At 36.0% G+C, this 20,934-nt stretch overlaps 1 protein-coding gene across 3 annotated transcripts in view; it reads left to right on the top strand.

The window, feature by feature from the left end:
- The first annotated feature begins 6,565 nt into the window (after nucleotides 1-6,565).
- Nucleotides 6,566-20,934, top strand: part of LOC113092377 (collagen alpha-1(XIX) chain-like) — a 128,885-nt gene continuing 114,516 nt past the window's right edge. For 2 of the 3 annotated variants that reach the window (XM_026257966.1, XM_026257963.1), the window contains exons 1-7: nucleotides 6,566-6,827; nucleotides 8,420-8,544; nucleotides 10,327-10,398; nucleotides 11,217-11,316; nucleotides 17,983-18,106; nucleotides 18,326-18,601; nucleotides 19,198-19,278. In XM_026257966.1, coding sequence (XP_026113751.1) covers nucleotides 6,826-6,827; nucleotides 8,420-8,544; nucleotides 10,327-10,398; nucleotides 11,217-11,316; nucleotides 17,983-18,106; nucleotides 18,326-18,601; nucleotides 19,198-19,278 — 780 coding nt within the window. In that variant the 5' untranslated portion in view covers nucleotides 6,566-6,825. The remainder of the gene's footprint in view (nucleotides 6,828-8,419; nucleotides 8,545-10,326; nucleotides 10,399-11,216; nucleotides 11,317-17,982; nucleotides 18,107-18,325; nucleotides 18,602-19,197; nucleotides 19,279-20,934) is intronic. The other variant, XM_026257965.1, reaches the window with a different exon arrangement.

The following is a 20,934-nucleotide window of genomic DNA, read 5'->3' as shown; positions in this document are numbered from 1 at the left end:
CAAAATGCCCATCTGTCTTGATTCTTGCCTCATGAGAAAGAAATCGCTTTCCAGATTTAAAGTTTAATCTCTTAAAATCCCTTAGCCCTTCTGCTGGGACAGTGTGTGAATGTTTTGACTGGAACTATTCATCCACACTCTTCTTATATTTAATCTACCCCAAGTGTCTCTGAAATAATTCATGATACTTGCTAAATTTTAATTTCCCTTTTCTTTATTTGAGATCCACCATGTATGAATTCATAATCCAGTTGTCCTTGGTGATAACCAGTGAATAAAACTGTAAGTGGTGGATCTTCTTCAAGTGCACCTGCTTGCCAACTTTTGACTGAGTGACACATTGGGAGCCATTAAGCCCGTAATGTAATCAAGACTATTTCCATCCCTTACACCTCAGAACCAATTACCTAATATTACCGACCTCCATTTAGTGCCAGCTTTTTGAACCTCTGAGTTTAATTACCACACGGATGATTGGCAGAGACTCAGTGCTGTTCAGCGATGGAGAGAGATGGAGATCTCAATCTAGAGGTCAGCTGCAGGTGAACAGTGATCTGAAACAGGACTCCACTGTATGTTTTTAAAGTACAACAAAGAAGTCAAGAAATACATAATCATTGTCATACATCTGGATTTTAAACAGACCACACAAAAACAATGTGTGTCTAAACAAACACACCGTGATCTATGACAGAAAAGATTTTCCTATAATCAGTCGGACAAAACCACTTTACATTTTCTGAACAAAGAATATGTCTTAACTATAGATTAAGTGCATTACCATAAATCATGTTAGAGTTTATTCCAAATAAAGCACAGACATCATCAATTATCCAAACACACACACAAACAGCATTCTAACACCAGATGATAAGCCTAACCAGCAATCTAAGATTTCCCTTTTGGCTGGGCTAACAGAAAATGTCTAGCTCAGCTTTTCTTTTCATTGAGATTCTTCAAACATAATCTGCTTTCTGTCGCTATTTCTAATTAATTTTTTATCTCCTCAAATGGCTTGGCTGTACATCAGGAGAATGAATCCGGTTTGATTTAATGAGGATAATTACCAGTGTAAAAGGTGCAAATGAATAACCTTCTTCTCAGCGATAATCCACACCACACCGACAGTCCAAAAAAAAAAAAAAAAAAAAAAAAATTATATATATATATATATATATATATATATATATATATATATATATATATATATATATATATATATATATATATATATAGCAGGGCAGGACCACAGGAAAGGTGGGATTTCAGGCCTACTGAAATTAACAGGAGATTTGCTAAAGACTGTTTTAAATTTAATTTCATCCATGTAAAATGTATAATGCAAGTGGAATACTTGCCCTTGCTTTGTTGTGTACATCAGACAATTTAGTTTAACAAGTATATACCCGTTTTTTTTTTTCCTTTTTTTTATGTAATTGTAGCTATTTTATTTTTACTTGGGGGGGTGGGGGTCAGGAGTGATGATATTACTGCGCCAAAGTCAAAGTGCTGCAAAGTGCTCTTCCGCCATACACTATAGAAATCACAGCTGTTTATTTTGTGTCAACATACTCGCGTAACTACTCATATAACCGTCTTTAAATAGGGAAAACATGGAAGTGTTAGGTAGCTTCTAAATTCTTCCCTGTTCGGATACTATGGAATGAATGATAAAGCTAAACGCTAGCATTGTGTCGTCAAGTGCTACAGCGATTAAGTGCACACACTGAGACGGCGGAGGTACGTGTCAACTCGTCTAAGTTAAGGGAAGAACATAGTGGAATATGGAAAAAAGGTGGCGTTTTCCTTCAAGGCAGTGGTATTTTGTCGGACTTGGCATGGTCTAAATTTTTAAGCAAATGACACAGTGGAAACACAGTGTTAACTTGCCAAAAAAATAAAAGAAGAAGAAGAACCACGGTGTAACTCTTTGTTAAACTCACAAATGGCAAAAATGTGGTTGTCTCTGCATTTAAGCTGGAATAAGAGACAGTAGCATAAATTATTTAGTCATGGGAGAAGCAAGGCTATCTGAATATTGAATTGATTGAACTCATTGCTTCACAAATGATTCACTGTTTCAAACTACTCGAATTGCCGCACTATGAAATGCTGGTTAAAATCCTAAACCCTTAAATGAGTTAAAACTATAAAACTTCCTTAAGTTAAGCTACAACCATGCCTAGATTTAAAAATGGTTGGCTTATTAGGAAAAAACAACTGGCCTACTGTGAGAACCACTAACATCTCAAAGGAAGCCTTGTGTGCTAAAATCATGTGACTTGTTTATGTGCTTCCAAGCCCTGATTAAACAAAAAAAAAAGATTCAAAACAAAATTTCAAAGTATCAGTGTTTTGAATACAGGCATATTAATATAGAAAAATGATACTGCATTCATGTCACAAAGCCAATAATGTCTTTAATGTATGTTATGTATGTTGTTTTTGCAGCTCAGGTATCTGGACTTTATATAAACATGGCATCACTTTACACACTTTGGCACATTCAAACAGTTGCTATAGTGATTAAAGACCAGTGCAAAGTGATCAGGCAGGAGAGCAAGTGGCCACAGGATAATCACCGATATATGATACTGACCATGAGACCTCATGCAAACTGTGCTGCAAGGAAATGACATGCAACATTGAACGTTTCTTGTTGCCTCAAGATTCTAATTTATGCATTTGGCATATACTGTAAATCCAAAGCAACTTACAGTGCGCCAACTGTCCACTTTTGCTCAGGTCATGTGAATCAAACACTTGACCTTGACATTGCTAATGCTAATTTCTACAGGAATGAAACTGATTGCTTATCTCACGATAACTATGAACAATTCTTTTAGAGGTTTAAAAATAGCAACTAATAATGTCACAAGACTGATGTTTTATGTTCAGTAGCTGATGGTCAAAATAGTCATGCAGACATGAGTTCTTTAAAAAAAAAAAAAAAAAAAAAATTCTATCAATTTACTCTTGAAATATAATATCTGAGGGGTTCATTTCTCCCAGGATGCACACTCAGCACTGATATACACTTTCATTCCCTTTATAAGTGCACTACAGACTGCATTGTCTAGTCTCAAGGAGACTGATAGGCACCAGGAAACTTCCATTAGCTGTGAGATACGGTGAGATACCAAATCTAATACCCTAATTTCATTTAGTCTCTGGGTCACATTTGCCATCGTTTTATCAATCTCATTTGACCTTTCTACAATAACCTGACAGGAAAAGCCGGAAGTACAGAACAGAGAGCATGATGGAAATTTGAAATGGTTTAAACGCAGCATGAACTTATAAGTGACTTCTTAAATAAGTAGCCTATTGCAACGTTATTTAATTTTGTGAGTCAGCTTTATTAAATGATATACCTGCTTATATCTGTTTCCCAGAATGTCTCAAACCCAAAAGTATAATATCTGTTTTGACCTACTAAATCTGAATCTACTGAAACGTAATGTATCTCTGCTCATACAAGTCTAAACATCTCAGGTTTACCAGAAAAGCATTAGCCATGTGCTTCATGGGAGCTTTTTTTACATTAATACTCACAGAGTTTTACATTCAGTTCCACTGAATGACTTTGGCTTTCCAAACACTGACAGGCTGCGTTCAGTCTTTCTTCTTTTGTATTAGACCTGCATTAATGGGCATGTGAGCTCACCGCTGCAGCAAAGTGAATGAGGTTTTTAGGACCTCTTGTTCTCGGTTGTTTGCAATATCCATTTATTTTGTTTTGACTGGCAAACTGGAGCAATACGAGATACAGGAATTGAACTATTGTTTGAGAAGCATTTTGAGGAAACAAAGCCTGTGTACAAAATATAAAAACCATATGGCAATAATAAAGAGTGATTTAACCCATACACGGGGTAATGCACTAAGCTAACAGACATTTCAATAGAGAGAAATATGCAACAACTGAGGAGAATGTAAATAGTGTGTCTCTTTTAACAGCAGTTGTGTTGGAAAAACAGGTGTTCCGTCTGATATCAGTTGAGATCATGTGCAGATTGGGATGTTTGTTTGCCAGGAAAGCAGCCTTCGAAAAGGTTTCTTGTGGAAGAATACACAAAACGTGCTGTTTTTTTAACCAAATGGCATCAGAAAGTATAGCAGAAGAGGGGTTTGTGTATTCCTCTGCAATACGAGAGGAGCTTAAAATCCATGTACTAAGAGTTTGTCTGAAAGGGAATTCATTACTGTAAAACACATCATAAGACTAGAGATGAACATGCTGCCTGCTGATAATACTTGTGTATAAAGATTTAAAGGGGTTACTGGGGGATTATGATAAATCATACATGATTGCGCTTTTTAATTTTTAACAGGTTCCTTGGTCGTCTTTGCATGCATAAACAAGTAAATGTTTTTCTTGTGACTTCTTGGCCCAAATGCTCTGAAATAGATGAACTTGCTTAGAAAAACCCAAAGACAATAGAAACAGTAAACCCTTTTTTTTTAAATAAAAATAAAGAAAACTGAAAGTGTGTGTGTGCATGTGTGTATATATATATATATATATATATACACACACACATGGAGAGTTTATTTTCAACTCAGATAACTCAATTTTTATTAATTTTCATAAATCAAGTTTTTTTTTTTATTGTGTTATCATGTCTTTATTGTATTATTAAGCTGTGTGTGTGTTTTTCTTTTGTTATTATTATTTAGTCAAAACAACCCAACTGCAGTTTGATTGATATTAAATGGAATGCAGGATAAAAAATAAAATAAAATTGCAAATATATTATATATACACACACAAATATATATATGGAATGACATAACATCGTATGGTCATTTACACAATCATATGAACACGAGATCAAAGGAATAAATTATATATAGTACTGTACACACACCCATACATTTAGATATTAAAAATAACATAATATTAAAAAAAGAAAACAAATATAATACATGTAATATATATTGCAAATAAAACAGAACACATAATAGAAGCATTTTTATTTTAACTAAACTTTTATCCTCAAATTTTCATCATCCTTACAAGGGGAAAAGATGCGACAGATAATGATCTTTCACATCGATGCATCTGCACAGATAAGTTTGATTTTGGGTCAGCATGGGCAGCATGTTGTTCTAATGCTAAACTTCCCATCTGCAAGCTTAAGGTGGTTGTTTCTCAGTGGTGGGACATTCTTCAACAGAACACAGGGGACATTATGATGCTATCATAGCAGAAATGCAAGTCTGAAGTGAATCACAGCTGAGAAGTCTCACTGATTCCCTGTCTGAGAAACAGCTGTTCTGAAAGCAGCTGGGTTAGGGGGTGCATGGTAATGTGGAGACACACTAATAAGGCCAATACAAACACAATCCTAAAAATGTGTCTCGTTATTCATCAGCGTTGAGGACCTTGTGTAAACACAAAAGTGGTGGTCAGAAGGGTCAGATGGTCAGGTGAGACGTCGCAATGTGCTGCAGATCCCTGCTTCAAATAAATAGTGCTTTCAAAAGTAGTAGAGTAATATGAAAGCATTCAGAGGAATAAAGAGGTTGTGGACATACTGTATATTTAACTCCATATAGACAGTGCTGGAATTCATATCTTAAGTAACTACTTTTTTTTGGCAAGCATTCCCAATATGCCATATTCAAACACATTTAATTTTTATAATATATATATATATATATATATATATATATATATAGTTTTTTTTTTTTTTTTTTTTTTTGGTATTTATAGAGTAATATACACAAGATAACAAGCACAAATGAAACTATGACTATACAAATCTGATAACAGACACAACAGGATTAATAAACCAATAGAAAACCATTCAAAAAGTTAACAAAAAAGAAATTGCATGCAAGAATAAATAAAATTTCCTAAAAAGAAAAAAAAAAGAAAAATATGAAAAATCCATAAAATAGGGTACATTGTACTGTATCAATTTAAAATAATTTTTAGTAAATTTTTATTACAAGTCTTTTATCGATATTTTCAATTTTACACTGCATCACACTATGTTGAAATATTAGTAAAATTAATTGAAAATGTCTTGCAATAAGCAGTAATTTTACAGATTTGCTTTTTACAGTGCAATATACAAAATAATAATAATACAAACTATATACACTTCAAAAATAAAAGACAAGTCTTAACTCAAATAAATAAATAAATAATATAAAACACCCAAAACACTGGCTTATATTTCCATGTTAGCGTATACATTTTTTTGTTTTGGGTATCAAAAATCTTTCACTTTTAGCTAACAACTTTTGTAGTAGCCAGGTTTAAATCCATCCTGAAAAATATTTAATTAAGTAGTTAGTATAATGATATTATAATATTTACACTACAATATAATATTTATATTTTTAATTGTACAATATTTACTGAAATATATAGCCAAGCAAAAACACCAGTTCACAGTACAATTTTTTTTTTTATATTAATCATTATGCATGCAGCATGCCATCATTTTAAATATGTATACAACTAATTAAAAAATTGAAACACTTAAGTTTGTCTTTAAATGTTGACCTCTAAATTGAAAGAAAAGTTAGTACCCTTGCTATTGGTCAAGTAGCCTGTGTACTGTAGCGCGTTCCACAGGGAGCCCCTGAAGAGTGTCCTGTCCTGTCCGTCCTGATGTGTGCTGCTCTAATGAGTGGGTGGGAGGGTCAGGCAGTGCGACAAATAAGGACACAGTTCCTGCACGAGCTTTCATTCTCACTTTTATTTGCAAGTGCGCTTTGGACCCGCAGCTGCCCAAAAATGAGCTAATTAACCAAACAGGATTTGCTTGTGCTGTGTGTTCACGCTGGAATAATAAACTTTCTCGGCAAATGTAAGTAGCCGCTGGTCATCTGTCTCGTTTGCTGTGACTTTGTAGGTGTTTTTGCAGAGTATGTGTGCGCTGTCATTTTTTAATGATCATGTTTGATGTCATCTGAGTTTTTACACGCCACTGTGAGTCCTGAGCTGTCGGCGTTGCGTGCTTGAAAGAGAGAGAGAGAGAGATTGCTGATTTATCATAATTCTGCACACAGAGAAATTGCAGTAAACAGTAGCTTGTGTCCATGTACATGTAAATTAAATATTCGCAAACACACACTAATGAGATCATGTTGTGTTTTGTTGTTGTTTATTGCTAGTCAGTTTGTATTAAGTTTTAAAAAGCGATTTTGATTATATTAATAATGATATATTTAATATTAAACGATCTGGTTGATGTGCAAGTGGCTTTTCAGCACTGACATTTATGAAATAACATGCTGATATGAAATATTGAACACTTTGAACGGGTTTAGTTTTACATCAAATACATGCATAGATATAATTATGCTGTTTCTTTCTTTCATTTAAATTACTTGGTTTTTATTTTTTTGATAATCAGGTTTTTAAGGTTGTCAGTTTAACCACTTTTCAAGTACACATCATCTTGAGGATAGATTTATGTTAAAAGGAAAAATATCACAATTAGACGTGCATGTGTAGTTAAGGAAAGGCATTATTGATTACATCAGTTTTGACCACAAAATGTGTAATTTTTGCTTGATATATATTTTCAGATGTTCAGCTTAATTTTGATAATCAGTAAAACCTTTAAAAGTGTTTGAAAAGTGCAATGGCTGCAGGGTGGAACTTTAATTTTACCTAAAAATGTATTATTATTATTTATTATTATAATTTTTTTGTTGGGAGGAAATCTTTCATTCACTCCTTGACATTGTGTAACGTACACCACCCATTTAATACAATATTTTATTTACAAAACATGTTTTAGCCTTAATTTGAAATCTTAGGTGAAAAAAAACTGCTTTTTTTTATCACTTTGTCATTTATTTGAAAGTCAGACGTTGAACATGAGTTTGGAGTTTACAGCAAACCAATGTGCCGCATGTTTATATGCAGAGATGCACTACTGATTGAAGCCTACAAAACTGCATGTGCTTCAAAACTCCATAGCACCGGTGTTTAATTATTTAGCGCAATTTGTTTGTGCTGTTACTTAAGAGCTCAATAACAACAGTCAGCGGTGGGTAAAGGATCGTATTGGTTTACAGGAATCTGGCACTGGGTCCCCAGAAGCACCTCATGCTTGAAACTTACTCTGGCCTGGAGTTTATTCTGAGGAGCGAAATGTCACACTCGACATTTTGCGTTAAGGACGTTTCACCACATAATTGAAGTGCTAGACGGATTTAAAAAAACATATTCTACAAGAGAGCTCATTTTCATTTGATATTAACTATATACTTGAATATAGGGCATTAAATTACATATTTAAAATCCGTTATTTATTAGTACAAGATATTGAAGAGCAATTAAAATGTGAAGTCAATGCAATCAGTCATCATACAGGGAGTAACAAGTGGTGTTGCTTTACCCCGAAGAGCATCAAAGAGCTGTAAAAGTGATGTTGTTTTCTATTTCTAGGTTTTCAAGGGGCCCTCTCTCATGTGCCAAAGACGACATGATTCACTGTCTCAGATGGACTGTTTTCCTGTGGGTCGTAAATTCCATTCCTTTTACTTCAGGAATGACAGTGAGTGAGAGAATAGGTATGTATGCTGTCGGTCACCTAAAGGTCCACACCAAGATGTTTGCTTGTTCTTGTCCGCTTACGGAAGGTTTGATTAGGAGCGATTACATCTGTTTGGTTTTTTGAGCCTTGTTCGTTTCCGTGTGAGAGGTCAATGTTGACTTCACCGCTCTGCTGCAGAGCGCCGCTGTCATCACCTTTAATTAGCGCTCTGTTGAAGCTTTCTTGTTTGGAATCCTTGTATGCAAATGAATTGTTCGTGATGAGAGACATCGCGCCCTCCTTTACGAAGCAGGGACTCTTGAAATGCTGTCAAGCCCTTGACCTGGGTGGCATTAGTCAGGAGCCACCAGGACTCATCTGTTCTGGTGTTATGTGTCCGATAGAATTGCTTTATTGGCCTCATTCAGATTAACCTGAGGCGATTAAGGAATATTATTGCACAGTGTAAATGCCCATGAATGAGAGTCCTCTGGACAAGAGAACAGGCAAGCAATATTTTTGCCAGCTGAGTGAATTGCTATCTCCTGTGATCCACTGTGCGAGCGTGACATCCAGGAAGAGATTTAGAGAGGATTTACAGCATGTGTCCCGTCGGCAGTTTGCCAGCAGATGTGCTGATTTTTGGAATATCCTGTTAATGCTGTTTTGTGGGTTTGTGGCTGTGGATGTAGATATGTTTGTGTGTTTTTGCATTTTTGTCTGTGTAAGCGTCCTTTTTATTTGGTATAATTGTTGTTGATGAAGCAGAATTCGTCCTTCAGCAATATCAGCCTGCAAATGTCATGGGAGGGCAGACTGGGGCTTTTTGTTTCACTGGGATCTCAGTAGCTAGTAGGTTTTTATGAAATAAAACCATTATTTGTCTCCATCCAGTGTTACAAAAATGTCATTTTGGCTTGATACAAGTTTTCAGATTTCCCCCCTGATTTTATTTATCAAAGTGAACTTTGATAATTAAGAGAGCTTTGGTTTTGCAAAAAAGGCTATAATAGATTGCAACAGTTTGGTTTTGGATCCCATTCTTTTTATCTGTAAAGGAATAGATTTTTAACCATAATTAATAAACTTTTAAAGACATAACTATACTATCAATACAAGGTTGATAATTAATGGTACACTTTTTACGTTTCTGTTTCTGCTGTAAACATCAGCCTGTATTATTATAACTCATTTTTTAAAATAATTGTTTAACAGCAACATTTCTGGAAGAAAACTACATTACCCATAATTCTGCCAAAAAAAATCCTGCCAATCAGAGATTTGAAATATTCAAAGATTGAAATATAAGATTCTTATATGCAGTTATTCATGGCATGCTTTATGTATATATACAATATTGGTGTCCGGGACACTGTGAGCATGGAAGCTGTAGAATAAACCACATATTTTTTTAAAGCTTAGCTTAAAGATGTGCTAAAATGAATAATGCTTTTAATATTATTCTCATTTGAAAGTGGAGTGGAAGCTTGGACCTGGAAATAGTATTTCATACATCACAAGTCACGACTAAACAAATGGATAGGCTGTTTAATGCTAGATTCCCATTGTGACAACTTACCCACTTCAGTGAACTGTATCTTTTTTCATATGCAATAGCCTAACTGTTGAAATGGCTTTTTTTTTTGGGATAGACTTTAAGCTACATGACTATAGAAAAATAGATTTTCAATACAAACCTACCCTTAGAAATATACAGTGGAGTAAAAACTGTGCCACTAGCTGTGGTCTCCTCTATACTGAATAACCTAAAAATCAATTAATTTGCTTAAGTAATGCATGATATTCCTCTCCTCTGCAGATCATACATGTCCACCCATGAAGCTGGAAGAGAAATGGAATACCAATGTGAACATTCACAGAGAATTCACAGGTACAAACAAAGAATACTGTATATATAAACAGAAATCATGCACAGCTCATCCACGAAGTGCTGTTAAACATCAAACTGGCTGTTTAAAACATCCCTAATGTTGCACATGGCTGAAGCTGACAGAGCCATTAATACAGCTAATTTAGCATTTCCTGAAGGAAATGCCAGTTCTTATAAGCCACCCAAAGAATAGTGTCAAAGCTGTACGGTAGGTAAGCTGAGTTTTTAAAATGTGTTCTGTAAAATACAGTGTCAGAAAATTTGCTATCTGTTGGCTGCACACAAGAATCATGGTCACTGTGTAAAATGGATGGACACTATCAAAAGTTTGGGGTTGGTAAGATTTTGTAAATGTTTTTGAAGCGAAGCTGAACTTTCTACAATCTTTACCTCAGTCTTTAGAGTCACATTAGAAATGATTCTAATATGCTGATTTGCTCAAGAAACATTTCTTATTATCAATGGTGAAAACGGTAAAAATTTTTGTGGAAACTAAGATTATTTGTTGAATAGGATGTTGAAAAGAACATTTATTTCAAATATCTTCTTTTTTTACATTATAAATGTTTTTACAGTCACATCATTCCAGATAAAAGAACACAAATGTGTGTTTAACAGTTTTTACGGGACAACATTTGCTAAAAAATGTCTTTAGCCTAAAGCTAATGCTTTTCCTTTAGCAGAACATGGTGCTAACAGCGTTAAGGTCATGTTTGCAATTCCCAAAATGTTAACACAATGTAAGTTGCTTTGGTTAAAAGTGTCTGGTGAATGCATATATCTAATGTGTGTTTGTCCTTTTCATCTCTTGTTTACAGGGTTTGATTTAGCTCAGAAGTTTCTTCTCAGAAAAGGCACAGTGACGGACAACAGGCTGCTGTTGAGACTGGGGAGTAAACCCTTGTTTAAACCAACAGAGTAAGTTCTGCAAATGTTGATATGGTATTGATATTGTGCCATTTGTTTTCCACTCGCACATAATTCAGAGGATTGTTTTGTCTGAAAACAATGTTAACTGTGACGGCTAAGCTGGAAGTTATTGCAGCAAATGTGCATATCCATATGGATGTTTACGTAGTTGGGATGTGACCGACGATGTGAAGAATCTTCTAGCATCTGGAGAGCAGAAAGTAGGACAGCTCCTTGTAGAATCACTGCTGTGATGAGCATGTTATGATGGTAGTTTGAATTGATGCCCGCATTCACATGTTGCGTGTTTTGGTTAGCCTTTCTGACAGCTTCTCATATAAATCTCTTGATGGGACCGAGCACAGGTTGCCTCGCTGAACAACTGCGTTCTCGGAGCCGTTGGCATGAGTTTACACCACTTAAGATTTGAAAATATGCCAGGCTGTTATTGGGTTTCTGAGATGCAAACCAGTGTTTTCTCATGGTGTAAGCTTGCTTTCACTTCAACCGATATCCGGTAGAAAACTCAGGAGATGTCTTGTATGCTTTTAATGGTGTGTTGACATGGAATGACCCAGATATCACGAGCTTGCTGAGATAATTCCCCTCGCATTGGCTAATAAGGATAAACTGTGAGGTGAGCCGTGAGACATGTTGAATAATTTGGACAGAATTAATTTGCAGACCGTGGGCAGTGGGCTCGAGCAAGGAGAAAGAGAGGTGACTGTAATGGAGTACCACCTAGAAGAGAAATCAAGCAGTAATGGGGAATCATGTCGTGTATATTAATTGCCATAAAATGACTTTAATAACTTAAAGCTCAAGGGTGACACCAAGTTCAAAGAAGACTTCTTTGTGACTTTTCAGGTATGATTAATAAACGTATAACAGCCCTGGACATGTAGAGTTATGTAGGCTGTGTTCCGTCAAGGTCAGCTGTCCAAACCGTGAGAACCCACAGCATATTCATGAGTCCAAAGAGTTCAAATTGATGCTCAAAAGAACTTTTGTATTTTGCTGAAAAGCTGGTGGGATTGTGGCAAGTTCCAGACTAAGTCGGAGGTGGGAAGACTAGAGTTGAAATTCCCCACTTCCGACCTCAAAGCGTTCCAGTCAGTCGTACGTCATAAAATGTATACAAAATAGGGTGGTGGCATGACTTATGATAATTATGACAAACATAAAAGCGGGGTGCTTGCACTATAAACATCTGACAAAAAAGTAAAAAAAAAAACCTAGCACTGCCTAGGTCTTGGATTTGATTACCAGAAAATGCATTAACTGAAAGTTTGAAATGGGATGTGTTTACACTTTTTGTTTTGATTGTGATGCTGTGAACATGGCTGTTTCATATTATTTAACTATAAATATTGTTTTCTGAATTATTTCATAATGGTCTTTTTTCTCTCAATGCTTAGCACTTTTGTTGCCATAGTCTTGGATATTACATCAAATTATGCAGATATGATCTAATTAAGTCGGGTTTAATAATTTTGCCCCATTTTTATCAAAGTTTGTTGTTGAGCTTCATTCCCATGGTTATTTTCGAGTTGGAAATAGGAGAATTCAGAGTTGTCTGGAGTGTTTATATATATATATATATATATATATATATATATATATATATATATATATATAATATTAGCAAGACCAAATGGACAGTAGTACCAAAAAGTACAGTATTTGGGCACAATGTATCAAACCTAGTGAAATCCATTTAAGAATTACAGGACAGGCATATTTCACAAGCAAAATGTGTATATGTTGTTTACATTTGTAAAATGCAGATACATTTCCTAATGAGAAGCTAAATTACAATCTATTGAACATTTAGGGCTTGAGGCAATACGATTTTTTTATGTTTGATGAACCTGTTCAACAAGATGTGAAAAATACATTCAAACCAATAAAAGTTTTTAAATGCATTTAAATAATAATAAAAAAAGGAAATCATAAAAATATGCTGATTTGGTTCTCAAGCAATATTTCTTCTTATCGATGTTGAAATGAAAACCGTGGAAACCATGCTGCATTTTTTAGGGTTCTTTTAATGGGAAGTTCCAAAGAGCAGCGCTTATTTGCAATGGAAATCCTTTGTAACGTTAAACTGTAAATGACTTTACCGTCACTTTTGATTGATTAAATGTGACCTTGTTGAATAAAAGTATTAACTGATTTAAACGGTATTTATTTTTACCCTTTCCTCTGATTAAAATCACTGTAACACACAGCATCTCATTACTTATTACTTATTGCTTTCGGTATGTTCCTAGTTAATGTGATGAGCTACATCTGTGTAAACTTGAGCAGAGCTGACTACATAAATCCATTTAAAATATCCTTGGGACCGGTTAGTTAAATGTAATCACCAGGAGAGGTTCTGAGAAAACGTCTGGTGTAATTTTTTTTGAATGCCACTTGCTTTGATAATTTGTTATCTAAAGTAATAAAATGAATCCATTTTTAAGTGTCTGAAGATTTCAGGGCAGTATATTGTTTAACATTTGTAGGTAATTTGTTCCTTTTGTGTTTCATCATAGTCTTTAGCTCAGTCGAACTGATTATTCTCGGTGGTTTCAAGCACACCTGCTGATTTGGCACCCAGTGGACTTCTCTTGTACCTCCACGTGTTTCACCATTTGTACTGGGAAAGGGGGGTATTTTTAGTGTTTTTTTATACAACTGTAAACACACTGTTTGCTCCCTGGGACCCTGATGGAGTCATGGGTCAGATGATTTGCGATCTGTTGCTCTATCTGATGCTTGGTGGTCAGAGGCCTGCTGTGGGGGCCTTCTATCTGCTGCTCAGACTGGCCCTCAGGGGCCAACTGTGAGTCTCCTTGGCTGGAGGTGGAGTGCCGTTCTGAGGGATGAGAATGCCAAGTTGTCTGCCCGAAACTCCACACAGAAACACACACACACACCGCCAGACCTCAATTAAGCTGAACTCTGACAGGTGATGGCGTTAGTCAGCTGGATGTGTCAGGGGGTGGAGAAGGGGGTCAAAGAGCCCCCAGCACCAACTCCAAACATCTCTCACTTTACACGCAGGAAATGCAGCCGGGCCCGTCGTCTAGTTGATACGGTCACATGGAAAGAGAAGGCTCCACTACTCTAGACTATTTTCCATTAGTTGTTTCACAGATGACTCTGCTAAGATGTGCTAATTGCATGTTTGGTATTCATTTTTATGAGAGGCAAGGGAGCGTGGGAACGATCTGAAAAGAGTTGCGGGAAGCACAATATAAAGCTTATGAACTTTGCGTCTGAATATTAATTGTGTGATGTATTGCTCGCCAGGTAGTTCTAACTGAGTTGTTGAAAGGAGGATTTTGATAAAGTAGGCATACTTTACACTTGTTCATTTCATTGCTTAAATGTTACTCTTTCTGTATGGCTGAGTACATTTTTCTTTTCTTTCTTTTTTTGATTATGGGCAAAATTAAACCCTTTTTGCAACATTGTTGGCACAAAACCACCAAACACAGAGTCAGTTTGTTTGCCCAATATTGGAAAAAATAATGCTGGTTCAACTAAATGTATAAGTTTGGGGTAGAATTTTCTGTTTCTATCATTTGACCGTGCATGTGGGACGTTTTATTTATTTATTTATTTGGTAATGTTTGCGATGCTGTGTGGGATGGTGTTGGCGCAGTGGATAAGACGCATGCCATTGGTGTGAGAGCCCAGGTTCCAATCCACTGTGAGATACCAATGTGTTCCTGAGCAAGACACCTAGTTGCTCCAGAAGCGTCTGACCTCTGACATAGACCGTATATAGCAATTGTAAGTCACTTTAGATAAAAGCGTCAGCTAAATGAATAAATGTAAATGTGTCGTGTCACTATAAGGGCACACATTTCTGTTGTTTTGTTAAACTGAATGTTTTATTATATTTAATTGTAGGGCAAACCTTTATTAAATTAGATAATTTATTATTAATTTAATATATTTGTAATTCAATCATTTTTACACACACACACACACACACACACACACACACACACACATGTATTACACATACACACACACACATTTTATACACACACACACACACATTTACATGCATGCATACAATTATACAATATAATAGAATGAACTTTGTCCTATTTTTTTTTTTTTTTTTTTTGGCAGTTGTACCATTTGTTTGCTTATTAATCTGCATGTTCTGAGATTAGTTTAATATGTGCTGCATTAGAGTGTTAAATCCCATCATATTTTTCATATGGCCTCAGATGTCCCTATTTAACAGCTCAGTGATGAAGTGAATTGATGTCACAGTGCCCAGGTTGGTGCGCTCCGAAACACTGCACTCATTTATGAGGTCTCACTCGGCACAAGTCCATTCCACCAGCTGGCCTTATCAAGTATAATTTAGGGTTGCATTCATAAAATAAATTACTCAGCAATTACAAAAAGTCTTTATTCTCTCATTTTGAACACTTATATTGCCTCCTAATATCTAGATAAATGCTATATTGAATCTTTATGGAATTCTCAAGCCGTTCCAAGAAGACTTACTTTTTGTTCTTCTGTGGAATGCAGAGATGCTTTAAGAATATTCTTTAATTTGATATTTTTTGAGAAACACTCTGAAGTTTAAAGGAGCATTGCGTAGGTTCTGAAATTTCTAACAGTTACTGACACCAGTGGCCATTAGAGGAACTGCAGCCAGTCTCATGCTCGTTCTTGACTTTGCCTGATGCCGGTCGCCCTCTCTTTTTGCCACACTAGATACGTGTTTTTTTTTTTTACTTACGAGGAGTGACCGTGGGTGTCTGAATTGTGCTGCCGGAGGCTGGTTGCTTCTTTCCATCCACAGAGTCCATCTGAAAACACTATTGCCGCTGCTTACTATAATGGCTGGCGTGCTGTACGGTTGTAAGCCCAAGTAGACGAGAATGCGCATGACGTCACATTTTGTGAATTTTTGTGCCAATTTGGGCTCGACTCCTCCACACACAATTGAGCCTACAGGCTGTGGTGGACAGTCGAGGTGTCATTCTTTTTTTTTTACATCATGGTTGGCTCATACATGTACAAATGAAAACTCTATCTTAAAGATTTTTTTAAGTAAAAACCTCCACATAGCTCCTTTAATGTATTATCAACTGATAATACATCTACTGAATTGTTGAAACTTCATTTTCGCTTCCACACATCTTCCTTCGTGTTCCACTGTATCTTAAGGCGGAGTACGTGATGACTTGAGTGCTATTTTGAGTAGATAAAAAAAATTGTGGTCAGTTTTAGTAATATTCCGTCTATTGTCCTATAATGCATCTGTACTAGTGTCCCATAAGCCCCTCTCCTGTGTCTTCCTCTTATTCAAAAGCATTTGATCTTGCCAGCATGTAAAGTAAGAGTATATATCATTTTAATAATGTGCTTTTTCCCCACTGTGCCTGTGGAAGCAGGAGACACACTATGCAGACGTGCCTAGAGAGAACAGAGAATGAGAAGAAACTCATTTTCAGCCTGTCTTTTGCAAGTCTGATCTCTCTCTCTCTCTCTCTCTCTCTCTCTCTCTCTCTCTCTCTCTGTCTCGTTCTCTTCAGTCCTTTTAAAGAAATCATACATGAGATTTTCTCATTGTCAGTTTTGCTGATGATTGTGTTTGATGAAGTGCCAGTAAATTACCAAATAGCGTGTGAAAGAAATGAAAAAGGAAGATGGGAGTAATTCTTTCTGTAACAGTGTTATGAGATGCGCTCAAAAATGTTATATTACTCTTTCAACAATTTTAATAACCGGATGGAAGCTTTAAAGTTTTTTTTTTTTTTTTTTTAAGCATTAACCATGAGTTTGCTTCAAGTCACAGCTACAGTGTTTCGTTCAGAAGGGTGAAAACATCTCAGTGGTAGATATAAAAAAAAAAAAAGACAGACAGACAGAAGGATCTCATTTTATGAAGCACACATTTACAGTGTTTTGTTTTAAATTCATCTGATAAATCTTACAGGAAAGACTAAAGAGAAAAATGCAGATGAGAAGATTGGTGCCAATGCACTTGGCTTCTTGAAGATTCTAATAGAAGTGTCTGTTAAATGAAAATAGCACGTTACTGCTTTACTAAAGCAGTAATTAAACCTTTTCTAGAACATCCTTGTTCTCTCATCTGTGGCATTAGGAAGTCTGATTCAGTTACAGAGTCATTTTGTATGAACCGTTCATGTATCAGTTCAAAAGCAATTCACTTATTCACTTTTTTTCTACCATTTAAATAATTTGGTTCAATTAGATTTATTTTTTATTAATACTTTTAAGCAATAAGCATACTTTAATAAAAAGTGACTTTATCAATGATTATACCACCCCCCCCCATTTTTTTTTTTTTTTTACAGCATTACAGTATTCACAAAATATTAAACAACACAGCAGTTTTCAACTTTCTTGAGTTGCAAATCAGCATATTAGAATGATAACTGAAGGATAATATGACACTGAAGACTACAGTATAGGTGCTGAAAATTCATCTTTGCATTACAGGAATAAATTACATTTTAAAATATATGTTAAAAGAGAGCAGTAATTTGAAATTGTAATATTTCACTATTTTTAAATGCTTTTATTGTGACTTAAATTCACCCTTAATTGGTAAATAGTCATAGATTTGTATATCTATTTTGATTAACTTTAATTGTAGATGTTGTTTTTGTTGTCTCTTTTCTAAAGATTGGTGTTCCCAAATGGACTTTCACATGAGTACTCCATTATTGCCACGTTCCGGCTCAGAAAAACCACAAAGAAAGATCGCTGGTTTGTTCTGCAGATCTTTGATAAAGGTGGAGATACACAGGTACGTGGAAAAATCCCAGACTTTATTTAGATCTGCAAAAAAGACATTGATGAATCAGAGTATGTTCAAAACCAATAACTCCTGCAAGACTGGCAAAATGATCATTATATAAATGGCACTCTTTTGCACACTGCAGTCGCTTCAGACTCCAGTCAGCTTATCTCATTAACTGTCTTAATGAGCTGCTAACGTGAATCTCTTCTCCTCTCCTTCGTTTAGGTGTCATTAATAGTGGATGGAGCTAAAAAAACGGTTGAGTTTTTGGCTCAGGGTTTTCTGAAAAACAGCCTCCTGTACGTGTTTAAGAACCGAGACCTGCATGCCTCTTCGATCGACATTTTCCACAAGCTAGGTGTGTCTGTCGAGAGCAATGCTGTCTCCATCTACCTGGACTGTGAGTTGATTGAGCGTCAGGTGACCGCTGAAAGATCTGGCATGAACGTGAGCGGACGCACATTCATCACCACCCGAGTGGAGGATGGACGTCCAGTGGATGTGAGTTGTGGACTGAGGTTCTCATCACTTGCTAAATCTGAATAAGAAAGCGAAACTAAGTACTGTATTTTCCATACTATAAGTCACACTTTTTTTCATAGTTTGGCTGGTCCTGCGACTTGTAGTCAGGTGCGACTTATTTATCAAAATTAATTTGAGTTGAACCAAGAAAAATGAACTAATAGAAAACATTACCGTCTACAGCCGCGAGAGGGCGCTCTATGCTACTCAATGCTCCTGTAGTCTACACTTCGCAGCATATAGCGCCCTCTCGCTGCTGTAGACGGTAATGTTTTCTCTTGGTTCTTGGTTCTAAATAAATGCGACTTATAGTCCAGTGCAACTTATGTTTTTTTCCTCGTCATGATGTATTTTTGGACTGATGCGACTTATACTCAGGTGCGACTTATAGTCCGGAAAAATACGGTACTTTTAGTGATTGTCAAAGCTCCATCAAACTACAGTGGACACCACTAATTTCATGCTTGATTTCGATACCTGATGCAGGTTAAAATTGAGTAGTTGGCTGCAAATTTGTTGGATTGATTTGTCAGGTATGTGTTTTCATACCTATAAATGTAAATGTACCTTCACAGATTGAACTTCAGGAGATTCTGATCTTCTGTGATGCTAGAATAGCCGACCTGGACAGATGCTGTGATTCTCCTGGAGTTACGGTAGGATGTTTAGGTTTATGTTGCAGATTCAATGATCCTTGCTAAATGATTGTAAACCCAGCCCATAATTTTGCACTAAAATTAGGGTCTTCACATATTCATCAAATTAAATCAGGCCAGTCACATTTCAGCACTGCTTACTGAATAACACGAATCATTCAGATAATGTTTGAAAATTGAACGGTGTCTTTGCATTTTGTTTTTGTTGTTGTAGTGGGGTCTAGTTAGTTTTAAAAGAGTTCCAAAATCAAGTGAGCTGCCTTGCTGTCTCCTGCCTACATAGACAACTGCCTTATAAGGGCTCACGAAAGACCGATCTGGAATGCTCTACATAGACAGCAACCGTGTGTCATACTCAAATGAGCAATTACGATCTCAACTCACAATTGAGTTTGTTGTGAACATATTGCTAAGCTGATGATGTGATGTTCTAATGAGCGGAAAACTACACAGTGCACAGAAATTGGGTGAAATAGTCCATTTTTTTATTATTCAGGTTCACAAAAGAGCAAAGAAAAAGTAGTCTATTTGCATTATATTCCATATTTTCTGAGTCCACATGATAGTTTTGTTTGAGAAGCAAACTTAATTCTTAGGCATCAGTATTAAGTAAATCTCTCAGTATTAAGTTAATTATTTATAATAATCATTTTCTTGTTTAACCTACCATTTTCCATTGTTTTTCTCTAATCTCGTTGCCATGCATTTTGGGATTTCCTTCGCTGAGAAGGATGCATGCAATTTTGCCGCAGAATTTGGGCTAAAAAATATTTTACCTATTTGAAACCCTTTAAAAATGCCGTCCACAAAGGCAAAGATGTAGGTTTTTGGGACAGAGCCATAGTATCCATGTATCGTTTCCACTGTGGATGAAGCATGAGGGGCAGCCTTGTAGCTCGAGTTGCTCCGGTCAATAATTTCCGATTAATTAAAGGCAACATTCTGTCTTAAATGATTTGATTAGAGAAAAACCACATACCTGTTCAGTGCTGTAATTGATACATGGTCTTTAAAGTTGTGTGCTAATCCCCTCTCAGCGATTGGGATAGTGTTTCCTTAGTGTTTTCTACATGGAAATGGAATGGTCCAAGTGGCCAGTGGGGTCGGTCATGTAATTAGGGAACACAGATGATTGTCTAGGGCAACAGCTAATTTTACTGGGGTATGGGAAAAATTAAGATTACAGTTTTGATTCCTCTTAACAATTCAGGTTCCTTCCATGGGTCAATAAAAATTGTGTGAATTTAAAGAAATTAAAAAAGAAACCCAGTTGCATTGACAAATGATAAGAGTAATTTAATTTAATAATATAATTCTAATCTTATTGGAACATTACCAATCAGAAGTTTGGGGTCAGTTAGATGTTTATTTATTTTTTTCAGAGCCATAGTATCCATGTATCGTTTCCACTGTGGATGAAGCATGAGGGGCAGCCTTGTAGCTCGAGTTGCTCCGGTCAATAATTCCGATTAATTAAAGGCAAACATTCTGTCTTAAATGATTTGATTAGAGAAAAACCACATACCTGTTGAGTGCTGTAATTGATACATGGTCTTTAAAGTTGTGTGCTAATCCCCCTCAGCGATTGGATAGTGTTTCCTTAGTGTTTTCTACATGGAAATGGAATGGTCCAAGTGGCCAGTGGGGTCGGTCATG

This window comes from Carassius auratus, unplaced genomic scaffold (genome assembly GCF_003368295.1).
Source record: "Carassius auratus strain Wakin unplaced genomic scaffold, ASM336829v1 scaf_tig00214575, whole genome shotgun sequence".
NCBI classification, from domain to species: Eukaryota; Metazoa; Chordata; class Actinopteri; order Cypriniformes; family Cyprinidae; genus Carassius; species Carassius auratus.
Note: the sequence above shows the minus strand (reverse complement) of the source record. Positions and strands in the feature narration are given on the sequence as shown.